This window comes from Hyla sarda, chromosome 10, assembly GCF_029499605.1.
Source record: "Hyla sarda isolate aHylSar1 chromosome 10, aHylSar1.hap1, whole genome shotgun sequence".
Classification (NCBI taxonomy): Eukaryota; Metazoa; Chordata; class Amphibia; order Anura; family Hylidae; genus Hyla; species Hyla sarda.
The window spans coordinates 4,990,937-5,006,698 of NC_079198.1; the positions used below are offsets into that span (position 1 = coordinate 4,990,937).

Genomic DNA, 15,762 nt, shown 5'->3' on the forward strand with positions numbered 1-15,762 from the left:
ATAATAGTGATGACCTCATATATAATAGTGATGACCTCATATATAATAGTGATGACCTCATATAATAGTGATGACCTCATATAATAGTGATGACCTCATATATAATAGTGATGACCTCATATAATAGTGATGACCTCATATAATAGTGATGACCTCATATATAATAGTGATGACCTCATATAATAGTGATGACCTCATATATAATAGTGATGACCTCATATAATAGTGATGACCTCATATAATAGTGATGACCTCATATAATAGTGATGACCTCATATATAATAGTGATGACCTCATATATAATAGTGATGACCTTATATATAATAGAGATGACCTCTTATATAATAGTGATGACCTTATATATAATAGTGATGACCTCATATACATTAGTGATGACCTCTTATATAATAGTGATGACCTCATATATAATGGTGATGATCTCATATATAATAGTGATGACCTCATATATAATAGTGATGACCTCATATATAATAGTGATGATCTCATATATAATAGTGATGACCTCATATATAATAGTGATGATCTCATATATAATAGTGATGACCTCATATATAATAGTGATGACCTCATATATAATAGTGATGACCTCATATATAATAGTGATGACCTCATATATAATATAGTGATGACCTCATATATAATAGAGATGACCTCATATATAATAGTGATGACCTCATATATAATAGTGATGATCTCATATATAATAGTGATGACCTCTTATATAATAGTGATGACCTAATATATAATAGTGATGATCTCATATATAATAGTGATGACCTCATATATAATATAGTGATGACCTCATATATAATAGAGATGACCTCATATATAATAGTGATGACCTCATATATAATAGTGATGACCTCATATATAATAGTGATGATCTCATATATAATAGTGATGACATCATATATAATAGAGATGACCTCATATATAATAGTGATGACCTTATATATAATAGTGATGATATCATATATAATAGTGATGACCTCATATATATAATAGTGATGACCTCATATATAATAGTGATGATATCATATATAATAGTGATGACCTCATATATAATGGTGATGACCTCATATATAATAGTGATGACCTCATATATAATAGTGATGATATCATATATAATAGTGATGACCTCATATATAATGGTGATGACCTCATATATAATAGTGATGACCTCATATATAATAGTGATGACCTCATATATAATAGTGATGACCTCATATAATAGTGATGACCTCATATAATAGTGATGACCTCATATAATAGTGATGACCTCATATATAATAGTGATGACCTCATATATAATAGTGATGACCTCATATATAATAGTGATGACCTTATATATAATAGAGATGACCTCTTATATAATAGTGATGACCTTATATATAATAGTGATGACCTTATATATAATAGTGATGACCTCATATACATTAGTGATGACCTCTTATATAATAGTGATGACCTCATATATAATGGTGATGACCTCATATATAATAGTGATGATCTCATATATAATAGTGATGACCTCTTATATAATAGTGATGACCTAATATATAATAGTGATGATCTCATATATAATAGTGATGACCTCATATATAATATAGTGATGACCTCATATATAATAGAGATGACCTCATATATAATAGTGATGACCTCATATATAATAGTGATGACCTCATATATAATAGTGATGATCTCATATATAATAGTGATGACATCGTATATAATAGAGATGACCTCATATATAATAGTGATGACCTTATATATAATAGTGATGATATCATATATAATAGTGATGACCTCATATATAATAGTGATGACCTTATATATAATAGTGATGATATCATATATAATAGTGATGACCTCATATATAATGGTGATGACCTCATATATAATAGTGATGACCTCATATATAATAGTGATGACCTCATATAATAGTGATGACCTCATATATAATAGTGATGACCTCATATATAATAGTGATGACCTCATATAATAGTGATGACCTCATATATAATAGTGATGATCTCATATATAATAGCGATGACCTCATATATAATAGTGATGACCTCATATATAATAGTGATGACCTCATATAATAGTGATGACCTCATATATAATAGTGATGACCTCATATATAATAGTGATGACCTCATATATAATAGCGATGACCTCATATATAATAGCGATGACCTCATATATAATAGTGATGACCTCTTATATAATAGTGATGACCTCATATATAATAGTGATGACCTCATATATAATAGTGATGACCTCATATATAATAGTGATGACCTCATATATAATAGCGATGACCTCATATATAATAGCGATGACCTCATATATAATAGTGATGACCTCTTATATAATAGCGATGACCTCATATATAATAGTGATGACCTCATATATAATAGTGATGACCTCATATATAATAGTGATGACCTCATATACAATAGTGGTGACCTCATATATAATAGTGATAACATCATATATAATAGTGATGACCTCATATACAATAGTGATGACCTCATATATAATAGTGATAACATCATATATAATAGTGATGACCTCATATATAATAGTGATGACCTCTTATATAATAGTGATGACCTCATATATATTAGTGATGACCTCATATACAATAGTGATGACCTCATATATAATAGTGATGACCTCATATATATAATAGTGATGACCTCATATATAATAGTGATGACCTCTTATATAATAGTGATGACCTCATATATATTAGTGATGACCTCATATACAATAGTGATGACCTCATATATATAATAGTGATGACCTCATATATAATAGTGATGACCTCATATATAATAGTGATGACCTCATATATAATAGTGATGACCTCATATATAATAGTGATGACCTCATATATAATAGTGATGACCTCATATACAATAGTGATGACCTCATATATAATAGTGATGACCTCATATATAATAGTGATGACCTCATATACAATAGTGATGACCTCATATATAATAGAGATGACCTCATATATAATAGCGATGACCTCATATATAATAGTGATGACCTCATATATAATAGTGATGACCTCATATAATAGTGATGACCTCATATATAATAGTGATGACCTCATATATAATAGTGATGACCTCATATATAATAGTGATGACCTCATATATAATAGTGATGACCTCATATAATAGTGATGACCTCATATATAATAGTGATGACCTCATATAATAGTGATGACCTCATATATAATAGAGATGACATCATATATAATAGTGATGACATCATATATAATAGTGATGACCTCATATATAATAGTGATGACATCATATATAATAGTGATGACCTCATATATAATAGTGATAACATCATATATAATAGTGATGACCTCTTATATAATAGTGATGACCTCATATATAATAGTGATGACCTTATATATAATAGTGATGACCTTATATATAATAGTGACGACCTCATATACATTAGTGATGATCTCATATATAATAGTGATGACCTCTTATATAATAGTGATGACCTCATATATAATAGTGATGACCTCTTATATAATAGTGATGACCTCATATATAATAGTGATGACCTCATATACATTAGTGATGATCTCATATATAATAGTGATGACCTCATATATAATAGTGATGACCTCATATATAATAGTGATGATCTAATATATAATAGTGATGACCTCTTATATAATAGTGATGACCTCATATATAATAGAGATGACCTCATATATAATAGTGATGACCTCATATACATTAGTGATGACCTCATATATAATAGTGATGACCTCATATAATAGTGATGACCTCATATATAATAGTGATGACCTCATATATAATAGTGATGACCTCATATATAATAGCGATGATCTCATATATAATAGCGATGACCTCATATATAATAGTGATGACCTCATATATAATAGTGATGACCTCATATAATAGTGATGACCTCATATATAATAGTGATGACCTCATATATAATAGCGATGACCTCATATATAATAGCGATGACCTCATATATAATAGCGATGACCTCATATATAATAGCGATGACCTCATATATAATAGTGATGACCTCATATATAATAGTGATGACCTCATATATAATGGTGATGACCTCATATATAATAGCGATGACCTCATATATAATAGCGATGACCTCTTATATAATAGTGATGACCTCATATATAATAGTGATGACCTCATATATAATAGAGATGACCTCATATATAATAGTGATGACCTCATATATAATAGTGATGACCTCATATATAATAGTGATGACCTCATGTACATTAGTGATGACCTCATATATAATAGTGATGACCTCATATATAATAGTGATGACCTCATATATAATAGTGATGACCTCATATATAATAGCGATGACCTCATATATAATAGTGTTGACCTCATATATAATAGCGATGACCTCATATATAATAGCGATGACCTCATATATAATAGTGATGACCTCTTATATAATAGTGATGACCTCATATATAATAGTGATGACCTCATATACAATAGTGATGACCTCATATATAATAGTGATGACCTCATATATAATAGTGATGACCTCATATATAATAGTGATGACCTCATATATAATAGTGATGACCTCATATATAATAGCGATGACCTCATATATAATAGTGATGACCTCATATATAATAGTGATGACCTCATATATAATAGTGATGACATCATATATAATAGAGATGACCTCATATATAATAGTGATGACCTTATATATAATAGTGTTGACCTCATATATAATAGTGATGACATCATATATAATAGAGATGACCTCATATATAATAGTGATGACCTCATATATAATAGTGATGACCTCATATATAATAGTGATGACCTCATATATAATAGTGATGACATCATATATAATAGAGATGACCTCATATATAATAGTGATGACCTTATATATAATAGTGATGACCTCATATATAATAGTGATGATCTCATATATAATAGCGATGACGTCATATATAATAGTGATGATCTCATATATAATAGCGATGACGTCATATATAATAGTGATGATCTCATATATAATAGTGATGACCTCATATATAATAGTGATGACCTTATATATAATAGTGATGACCTTATATATAATAGAGATGATCTCATATATAATAGTGATGACCTTATATATAATAGTGATGACCTCATATATAATAGTGATGACGTCATATATAATAGTGATGATCTCATATATAATAGTGATGACCTCATATATAATAGTGATGACCTCATATATATAATAGTGATGATCTCATATATAATAGTGATGACCTCATATATAATAGTGATGACCTCATATATAATAGTGATGACCTCATATATAATAGTGATGACCTCATATATATAATAGTGATGATCTCATATATAATAGTGATGACCTCATATATAATAGTGATGACCTCATATATATAATAGTGATGATCTCATATATAATAGTGATGACCTCATATATAATAGTGATGACGTCATATATAATAGTGATGATCTCATATATAATAGTGATGACCTCATATATAATAGTGATGACCTCATATATATAATAGTGATGATCTCATATATAATAGTGATGACCTCATATATAATAGTGATGACCTCATATATAATAGTGATGACCTCATATATAATAGTGATGATCTCATATATAATAGTGATGACCTCTTCTTACACCTATGACCTTTGACCCCTCTTGTCTTTCAGGCCTCGCGTCTCATCGTCACCTTTGATGAACACGTCATCAGCAATAACTTTAAGTTTGGTGTCGTCTACCAGAGAACGGGGCAGGTGAATGAAGCGATAATATTATTATTATTTACATGGCGCCATCAGCTGCTGTAGCCCTGTACAAGACAGAATATTGGGTAACACATTGGGGGAGATTTATCAAAACCTGTGTAGAGGAAAAGTTGCCCATAGCAACCAATCAGATTTCTCCTTTCATTTTGAAAATGGCCTCTGAAAAATGATGTGATCTGATTGGTTGTTATGGGCAACTGCACCACTTTTCCTCTACACAGGATTTGATAAATCTCCCCAATTGTAACAATTGTTGGGGTCTCTGTTCTGCTGGTGTTGGGGTCTCTTTGTCGGGGTGCTGGTGCCGCTGTATCAGGATGCTAGTGTTGGGGTCTCTATTTTGGGGGCTGGTGTTGGGGACTTCATTTTGCTGTGCTGGGTTCTCTCTCTCTCGGAGTGTCGGGGTCTCTCTCTCGGAGTGTCGGGGTCTCTCTCTCGGAGTGTCGGGGTCTCTCTCGGAGTGTCAGGGTCTCTCTCTCGGAGTGTCGGGGGTCTCTCTCTCGGAGTGTCGGGGTCTCTCTCTCGGAGTGTCGGGGTCTCTCTCTCGGAATGTCGGGGTCTCTCTCTTAGGTTGTTGGGGTCTCTCTCGGGGTGTTGGGATCTCTCTCTTGGGGTTTTAGGGTTTCTCTCAGGGTGTTGGTGTCTCTCTCTCTTGAGGTGTTGGGGTCTCTCTCTCTTTCAGGGTGTTGGGGTTTCTCTCTTGAGGCGTTGAGGTCTCTCTCTTGGGGTGTTGGGGTTTCTCAGGGTGTCTGTGTCTCGGGGTGTTGGGATCTCTCTCTTTTGGGGTTTTAGGGTTTCTCTCAGGGTGTTGGTGTCTCTCTCTCTTGAGGTGTTGGGGTCTCTCTCTTTCAGGGTGTTGGGGTCTCTCTCTCTTTCAGGGTGTTGGGGTTTCTCTCTTGAGGTGTTGGGGTCTCTCTCTCTTTCAGGGTGTTGGGGTTTCTCTCTTGAGGTGTTGGGGTCTCTCTTTCTTTCAGGGTGATGGGGTTTCTCTCTCTTGAGGTGTTGGGGTCTCTCTCTCTTTCAGGGTGTTGGGGTTTCTCTCTTGAGGTGTTGGGGTCTCTCTCTCTCTTTCAGGCTGTTGGGGTCTCTCTCTTGGGGTGTTTGGGTTTCTCAGGATGTCTGGGTCTCGGGGTGTTGGATCTCTCTCTCTCTCTTTCAGGGTGTTGGGGTTTCTCTCTTGAGATGTTGGGGTCTCTCTCTCTTTCAGGGTGTTGGAGTCTCTCTCTTGGGGTGTTGGGGTTTCTCAGGGTGTCTGTGTCTCGGGGTGTTGGATCTCTTTCTCTCTTAGGGTGTTGGGGGTCTCCCTCAAGGTGTTGAGGCCTCTCCCGGGGTTTTGGAGGTTTCTCTTTTGGGGTGTTGGGGTCTCGGCCGGGTTGTTGGTGTCTCTCTCTTTTTCTTGTGGTGTTGGGTCTCTCCCGGGGTTTTGGGTTCTCTCTTTTGGGGTGTTGGGGGGTCTTTCTTTTGGGGTCTCTCCCGGGGGGTCTCTGTATTGATGCCCCGTTTCCCTCACCCTCAGACCACAGAGGAGGAGTTGTTCAGCACCACACAGGAGAGCGCGGCCTTCGTGGAGTTCCTGGATCTGCTGGGTGAGCGGGTTCTCCTGCAGGACTTTAAGGGGTGAGTCCGTCTTCTTGTAGGGTGGTCTCTGCCCCTCCGGACCCCAGTGACCTCCACATATGATGTTACAGGTTTCGGGGAGGTTTGGACGTAACACACGGACAGACGGGGACAGAATCCGTCTACTGCAACTTCCGAGGAAAAGAGATCATGTTCCACGTCTCCACCAAGCTGCCGTATACCGAGGGCGATGCCCAGCAGGTAATGAAGAGGAGCCCCTGTGCCCCCCACATACTACTGCCCACCGGGTGGGGGCGCTACTGAGCACTAGAATGGCGACCGGTGACATCAGGATCTACAGCTCTTCCATTATATATCACTGTAGATTGTGATTATATTCCTGTCAATTATATGAGCTTAGAATAACCGCCTGATCCCTAGAAAGACCCCCGTCCCCCTCCCAACGCTTCCTATAGAGACCCCCGTCCACCTGATCCCTAGAGAGACCCCCATTCCCCCCCAACGCTTCCTATAGAGACCCCCATCCTCCTGATCCCTAGAGAGACCCCCGTCCCCCTCCCAACGCTTCCTATAGAGACCCCCATCCTCCTGATCCCTAGAGAGACCCCGTCCCCCTCCCAACGCTTCCTATAGACCCCCGTCCCCCTCCCAACGCTTCCTATAGAGACCCCCATCCTCCTGATCCCTAGAGAGACCCCGTCCCTCTCCCAACGCTTCCTGTAGAGACCCTCATCCTTCTGATCCCTAGTGTAGAGACCCCCTTCCTCCTCCTGATCCCTAGTGTAGAGACCCCCGTCCTCCTCCTGATCCCTAGTGTAGAGACCCCCGTCTTCTTCCTGATCCCTAGTGTAGAGACCCCGTCCTCCTCCTGATCCATAGTATAGAGACCCCCGTCCTCCTCCTGATCCTTGTTATAGAGTCCCCGTCCTCCTCCTGATCCTCATTGTGGAGACCCCCGTCTTCCTCCTGATCCTTGTTGTAGAGTCCCCGTCCTCCTCCTGATCCTCATTGTGGAGACCCCCGTCTTCCTCCTGATCCTTGTTGTAGAGACCCCCGTCCTCCTCCTGATCCTCATTGTAGAGACCCCCCGTCCTCCACCTGATCCTCATTGTAGAGACCCCCCGTCCTCCACCTGATCCTCATTGTAGAGACCCCCGTCCTCCACCTGATCCTCATTGTAGAGACCCCCCGTCCTCCACCTGATCCTCATTGTAGAGACCCCCGTCCTCCACCTGATCCTTGTTGTAGAGACCCCCGTCCTCCTCCTGATCCTCATTGTAGAGACCCACCGTCCTCCACCTGATCCACATTGTAGAGACCCCCGTCCTCCACCTGATCCACATTGTAGAGACCCACCGTCTTCCTCCTGATCCTTGTTGTAGAGACCCCCGTCCTCCTCCTGATCCTCATTGTAGAGACCCCCGTCCTCCTCCTGATCCTCATTGTAGAGACCCCCGTCCTCCTCCTGATCCTCATTGTAGAGACCCACCGTCCTCCACCTGATCCACATTGTAGAGACCCCCGTCCTCCTCCTGATCCTTGTTGTAGAGACCCCCGTCCTTCTCCTGATCCTCATTGTGGAGACCCCCCGTCTTCCTCCTGATCCTCAGTATAGAGACCCCCGTCCTCCTCCTGATCCTTGTTGTAGAGACCCCCGTTCTCATCCTGATCCTCAGTATAGAGACCACCAGCTGCCCCCCCCCCCCCCATTGATCTCTCATCACCTTCTTCATCTTTAGTTGCAGAGGAAACGTCACATCGGTAATGACATAGTAGCCATAGTGTTCCAGGATGAGAATACGCCGTTCGTTCCCGACATGATCGCATCCAACTTCCTGCACGGTTACATTGTGGTTCAAGTGGAGAATGCCTGCACCAACAACACTGTATATAAGGTACATAGTGTATATGGTCCCTGTATATAAGGTACATAGTGTATATGGTCCCTGTATATAATGTACATAGTGTATATGATCCCTGTATATAAGGTATATAGTGTATATGACCCCTGTATATAATGTACATAGTGTATATGCTCCCTGTATATAAGGTACATAGTGTATATGACCCCTGTATATAAGGTACATAGTGTATATGACTCCTGTGTATAATGTACATAGTGTATATGATCCCTGTATATAAGGTACATAGTGTATATGACCCCTGTATATAATGTACATAGTGTATATGGTCCCTGTATATAAGGTACATAGTGTATATGGTCCCTGTATATAAGGTACATAGTGTATATGGTCCCTGTATATAATGTACATAGTGTATATGATCCCTGTATATAAGGTATATAGTGTATATGACCCCTGTATATAATGTACATAGTGTATATGCTCCCTGTATATAAGGTACATAGTGTATATGACCCCTGTATATAAGGTACATAGTGTATATGACTCCTGTGTATAATGTACATAGTGTATATGATCCCTGTATATAAGGTACATAGTGTATATGATCCCTGTATATAAGGTACATAGTGTATATGACCCCTGTATATAAGGTACATAGTGTATATGACCCCTGTATATAAGGTACATAGTGTATATGGTCCCTGTATATAATGTACATAGTGTATATGATCCCTGTATATAAGGTATATAGTGTATATGACCCCTGTGTATAGGGTATATAGTGTATATGACCCCTGTATATAAGGTACATAGTGTATATGCTCCCTGTATATAATGTACATAGTGTATATGACTCCTGTATATAAGGTACATAGTGTATACGACCCCTGTATATAATGTACATAGTGTATATGCTCCCTGTATATAATGTACATAGTGTATATGACTCTTGTATATAAGGTACATAGTGTATATGACCCCTGTATATAAGGTACATAGTGTATATGACCCCTGTATATAAGGTACATAGTGTATATGACCCCTGTATATAAGGTACATAGTGTATACGGTCCCTGTATATAAGGTACATAGTGTATACGACCCCTGTATATAAGGTACATAGTGTATACGGTCCCTGTATATAATGTACATAGTGTATATGCTCCCTGTATATAATGTACATAGTGTATATGCTCCCTGTATATAATGTACATAGTGTATATGACTCCTGTATATAAGGTACATAGTGTATATGACCCCTGTATATAAGGTACATAGTGTATATGACCCCTGTATATAAGGTACATAGTGTATATGGTCCCTGTATATAATGTACATAGTGTATATGATCTCTGTATATAAGGTACATAGTGTATATGGTCCCTGTATATAAGGTACATAGTGTATATGGTCCCTGTATATAAGGTACATAGTGTATATGATCCCTGTATATAAGGTACATAGTGTATATGCTCCCTGTATATAATGTACATAGTGTATATGCTCCCTGTATATAAGGTACATAGTGTATATGCTCCCTGTATATAATGTACATAGTGTATATGATCCCTGTATATAAGGTACATAGTGTATATGGTCCCTGTATATAAGGTACATAGTGTATATGATCCCTGTATATAAGGTACATAGTGTATATGCTCCCTGTATATAATGTACATAGTGTATATGCTCCCTGTATATAAGGTACATAGTGTATATGCTCCCTGTATATAATGTACATAGTGTATATGATCCCTGTATATAAGGTACATAGTGTATATGCTCCCTGTATATAATGTACATAGTGTATATGATCCCTGTATATAAGGTACATAGTGTATATGACCCCTGTATATAATGTACATAGTGTATATGGTCCCTGTATATAAGGTACATAGTGTATATGACCCCTGTATATAAGGTACATAGTGTATATGGTCCCTGTATATAAGGTACATAGTGTATATGGTCCCTGTATATAAGGTACATAGTGTATATGACCCCTGTATATAAGGTACATAGTGTATATGCTCCCTGTATATAATGTACATAGTGTATATGATCCCTGTATATAAGGTACATAGTGTATATGACCCCTGTATATAATGTACATAGTGTATATGGTCCCTGTATATAAGGTACATAGTGTATATGACCCCTGTATATAAGGTACATAGTGTATATGGTCCCTGTATATAAGGTACATAGTGTATACGACCCCTGTATATAAGGTACATAGTGTATATGACCCCTGTATATAATGTACATAGTGTATATGACCCCTGTATATAAGGTACATAGTGTATATGCTCCCTGTATATAAGGTACATAGTGTATATGCTCCCTGTATATAAGGTACATAGTGTATATGACCCCTGTATATAATGTACATAGTGTATATGCTCCCTGTATATAAGGTACATAGTGTATATGATCCCTGTATATAAGGTACATAGTGTATATGACCCCTGTATATAATGTATAATGTACATAGTGTATATGCTCCCTGTATATAAGGTACATAGTGTATATAACCCCTGTATATAATGTACATAGTGTATATGCTCCCTGTATATAAGGTACATAGTGTATATGACCCCTGTATATAATGTACATAGTGTATATGCTCCCTGTATATAATGTACATAGTGTATATGCTCCCTGTATATAAGGTACATAGTGTATATGACCCCTGTATATAATGTACATAGTGTATATGCTCCCTGTATATAAGGTACATAGTGTATATGCTCCCTGTATATAAGGTACATAGTGTATATGCTCCCTGTATATAATGTACATAGTGTATATGCTCCCTGTATATAAGGTACATAGTGTATATGGTCCCTGTATATAAGGTACATAGTGTATATGATCCCTGTATATAAGGTACATAGTGTATATGCTCCCTGTATATAAGGTACATAGTGTATATGGTCCCTGTATATAATGTACATAGTGTATATGCTCCCTGTATATAAGGTACATAGTGTATATGCTCCCTGTATATAAGGTACATAGTGTATATGGTCCCTGTATATAATGTACATAGTGTATATGCTCCCTGTATATAAGGTACATAGTGTATATGACCCCTGTATATAATGTACATAGTGTATATGCTCCCTGTATATAAGGTACATAGTGTATATGCTCCCTGTATATAATGTACATAGTGTATATGCTCCCTGTATATAAGGTACATAGTGTATATGGTCCCTGTATATAAGGTACATAGTGTATATGATCCCTGTATATAAGGTACATAGTGTATATGACCCCTGTATATAATGTACATAGTGTATATGACTCCTGTATATAATGTACATAGTGTATATGCTCCCTGTATATAAGGTACATAGTGTATATGCTCCCTGTATATAAGGTACATAGTGTATATGCTCCCTGTATATAAGGTACATAGTGTAGCTGATCCCGTTGTTTGGCTGTCATGTCCTCGGCCGGCGCAGTGTTTGGCGCGGTGACGGTGATCGGCAGTGACAGGATTCGGTCCCTGGTCCCGCCCGTGTCTGACCTTATTACCGCTGATGGGGGATGAGTTGTCCCATGAGCTGCAGAGTATTCATCTCTGCCCGTCTATAGTCCTGCCGCTGCTTATACTAGGTCATGTGACCGCCGCTGTAATAACCTTATAACGTGTCCTCGCTCAGGTCTCGGTCACGGCCCGGGATGACGTGCCTTTCTTCGGTCCACCACTTCCAGACCCTGCAGTTTTCCGTAAGGTAAGATGGAGGTCGTCTCCCGCTCTGTGGGCGCCTGGGGAACTACAAGGCCCAGAATTATCATTTTTAGACCTTTTCTTTTTTTTTCTCTCAGGGGTCCGAATTTCAGGAATTCCTATTGACTAAACTGATTAACGCTGAATATGCCTGTTATAAGGCGGAAAAATTCGCCAAGCTGGAGGTGAGTTGCGCGTCACGTGGATTGGTCTCCGGTCGGCGCCCTGCGGTGTCACTAACATTTTGTCGCCCCAGGAGCGGACGCGCTCTGCGCTACTGGAAACGCTCTACGAGGAGCTGCACATCAACAGCCAGTCCATGATGGGGCTCAGTGGGGACGACGACAAGATGGAGAACGGCGGCGGTGGCGGGGGGTTCTTCGAGTCATTTAAGGTGAGATATCAATGGCGTGAGGGGCGGAGCTCCCATACTAATCCACGTCTATAGCCACACATGTTGCAAAACTACAACTCCCAACATGCCTGGACAGCAGTTGCATCAATGCATTTCATTCCCGTAACTAGGTCATGTGATCACCAGTCTGACCCACAGTGCTCAGTACAGTGTTTTTTGACTAGGGTTCCTCCAGCTGTTGCAAAACTACAACTCCCAGCATGCCTGGACAGCAGTTGCATCAATGCATTTCATTCCCGTAGCTAGGTCATGTGATCACCAGTCTGACCCACAGTGCTCAGTACAGTGTTTTTTGATTAGGGTTCCTTCAGCTGTTGCAAAACTACAAACTCCCAGCATGCCCGGACAGCCGTTGCATCAATGCATTTCATTCCTGTAACTTGGTCATGTGATCACCAGTCTGACCAACAGAAAACCACAGTGCTCAGTACAGTGTTTTTTGACTAGGGTTCCTCCAGCTGTTGCAAAACTAAAACTCCCAGCATGCCTGGACAGCAGTTGCATCAATGCATTTCATTGCCGTAACTAGGTCATGTGATCACCAGTCTGCCCCACAGTGCTCAGTACAGTGTTTTTTGACTAGGGCTCCTCCAGCTGTTGCAAAACTACAAACTCCCAGCATGCCCGGACAGCCATTGCATCAATGCATTTCATTCCTGTAACTTGGTCATGTGATCACCAGTCTGACCAACAGAAAATCACAGCGCTCAGTGCAGTGTTTTTTGACTAGGGTTCCTCCAGCTGTTGCAAAACTACAACTCCCAGCATGTTGGACTATATAGTAGTCTATAGTATAGGTTAGTGTTTCCCAACCAGGGGTGCCTCCAGCTGTTGCAAAACTACAACTCCCAGCATGTTGGAGCATATAGTAGTATATAGTATAGGTCAGTGTTTCCCAACCCAGGGTGCCTCCAGCTGTTGCAAAACTACAACTCCCAGCATGTTGGACTATATAGTAGTATATAGTATAGGTCAGTGTTTCCCAACCCAGGGTGCCTCCAGCTGTTGCAAAACTACAACTCCCAGCATGTTGGACTATATATATAGAAAATCACAGCGCTCAGTGCAGTGTTTTTTGACTAGGGTTCCTCCAGCTGTTGCAAAACTACAACTCCCAGCATGCCCGGACAGCCGTTGGCTGTCCGGACATGCTGTGAGTTGATGTTTTGCAACATCTGGAGGGCCACAGTTTGAGACCGGTACCATATATGATTTATCAATGGCAGCAGTGACCCCTGGTGGATGGAGAGCAGTATAACACCCTATTATTTTCTATAGCGGTCATTATTTTGGTCACTAGTCTATATTCTGGCGCCACCACATTGGTCTGGTCGCTCCTGGACTGGCGCGGTCATACAGCCCTGGATGTAACGTCCGCTCTTCTCTTCGTAGAGAGTCATCAGGAGCCGCAGTCAGTCCATGGACGCCATGGGGCTCAGTAATAAGAAGCAGAATACCGTGTCCACCAGCCACAGCGGCAGCTTCGGCCACAACAACCAGGACACGCCAAAGCCGCCAGGAATAGTAAGTGCCCCCTCCATACACCTATATATATACACACAGACTGGCTGCTGGGGGGCAGTAAAACCTCACATGGGCACAGGTGGCGCCTCCATTATAGGTGCAGGGGGATAAGGTGGCAGAAGATGTGAGATCTGCTCCCATCAGTGTATGGAGCTTGGTCAGGAATATCCAGCCATGTTCTCAACTGTGCTCTGAGGTCGGCTGCCCGGGTATAGGCTGCATCCCCTGTAGATGGCTCTGAGGTCGGCCGCCCGGGTATAGGCTGCATCCCCTGTAGATGGCTCTGAGGTCGGCCGCCCGGGTATAGGCTGCATCCTCTGTAGGTGGCTCTGAGGTCGGCTGCCCGGGTATAGGCTGCATCCCCTTTAGATGGCTCTGAGGTCGGCCGCCCGGGTATAGGCTGCATCCCCTGTAGATGGCTCTGAGGTCGGCCGCCCGGGTATAGGCTGCATCCTCTGTAGGTGGCTCTGAGGTCGGCTGCCCGGGTATAGGCTGCATCCCCTGTAGATGGCTCTGAGGTCGGCTGCCCGGGTATTGGCTGCATCCCCTGTAGATGGCTCTGAGGTCGGCTGCCCGGGTATAGGCTGCATCCCCTGTAGATGGCTCTGAGGTCGGCTGCCCGGGAATAGGCTGCATCCCCTGTAGATGGCTCTGAGGTCGGCTGCCTGGGTATAGGCTGCATCCCTGTAGGTGGATCTGAGGTTGGCCGCCGGGTATAGGCTGCATCCCCTGTAGATGGTTCTGAGGTCGGCC

At 40.1% G+C, this 15,762-nt stretch overlaps 1 protein-coding gene across 10 annotated transcripts in view; it reads left to right on the forward strand.

Moving 5' to 3' along the window:
• RAP1GAP (RAP1 GTPase activating protein) overlaps positions 1-15,762 on the forward strand; it is a 140,616-nt gene that overhangs the window by 109,861 nt on the left and 14,993 nt on the right. For all 10 annotated transcript variants that reach the window (XM_056543195.1, XM_056543194.1, XM_056543192.1 and 7 more), the window contains 8 exons: positions 5,793-5,876; positions 7,405-7,505; positions 7,577-7,706; positions 9,206-9,361; positions 13,003-13,074; positions 13,169-13,255; positions 13,327-13,464; positions 14,878-15,009. In XM_056543195.1, coding sequence (XP_056399170.1) covers positions 5,793-5,876; positions 7,405-7,505; positions 7,577-7,706; positions 9,206-9,361; positions 13,003-13,074; positions 13,169-13,255; positions 13,327-13,464; positions 14,878-15,009 — 900 coding nt within the window. The remainder of the gene's footprint in view (positions 1-5,792; positions 5,877-7,404; positions 7,506-7,576; positions 7,707-9,205; positions 9,362-13,002; positions 13,075-13,168; positions 13,256-13,326; positions 13,465-14,877; positions 15,010-15,762) is intronic.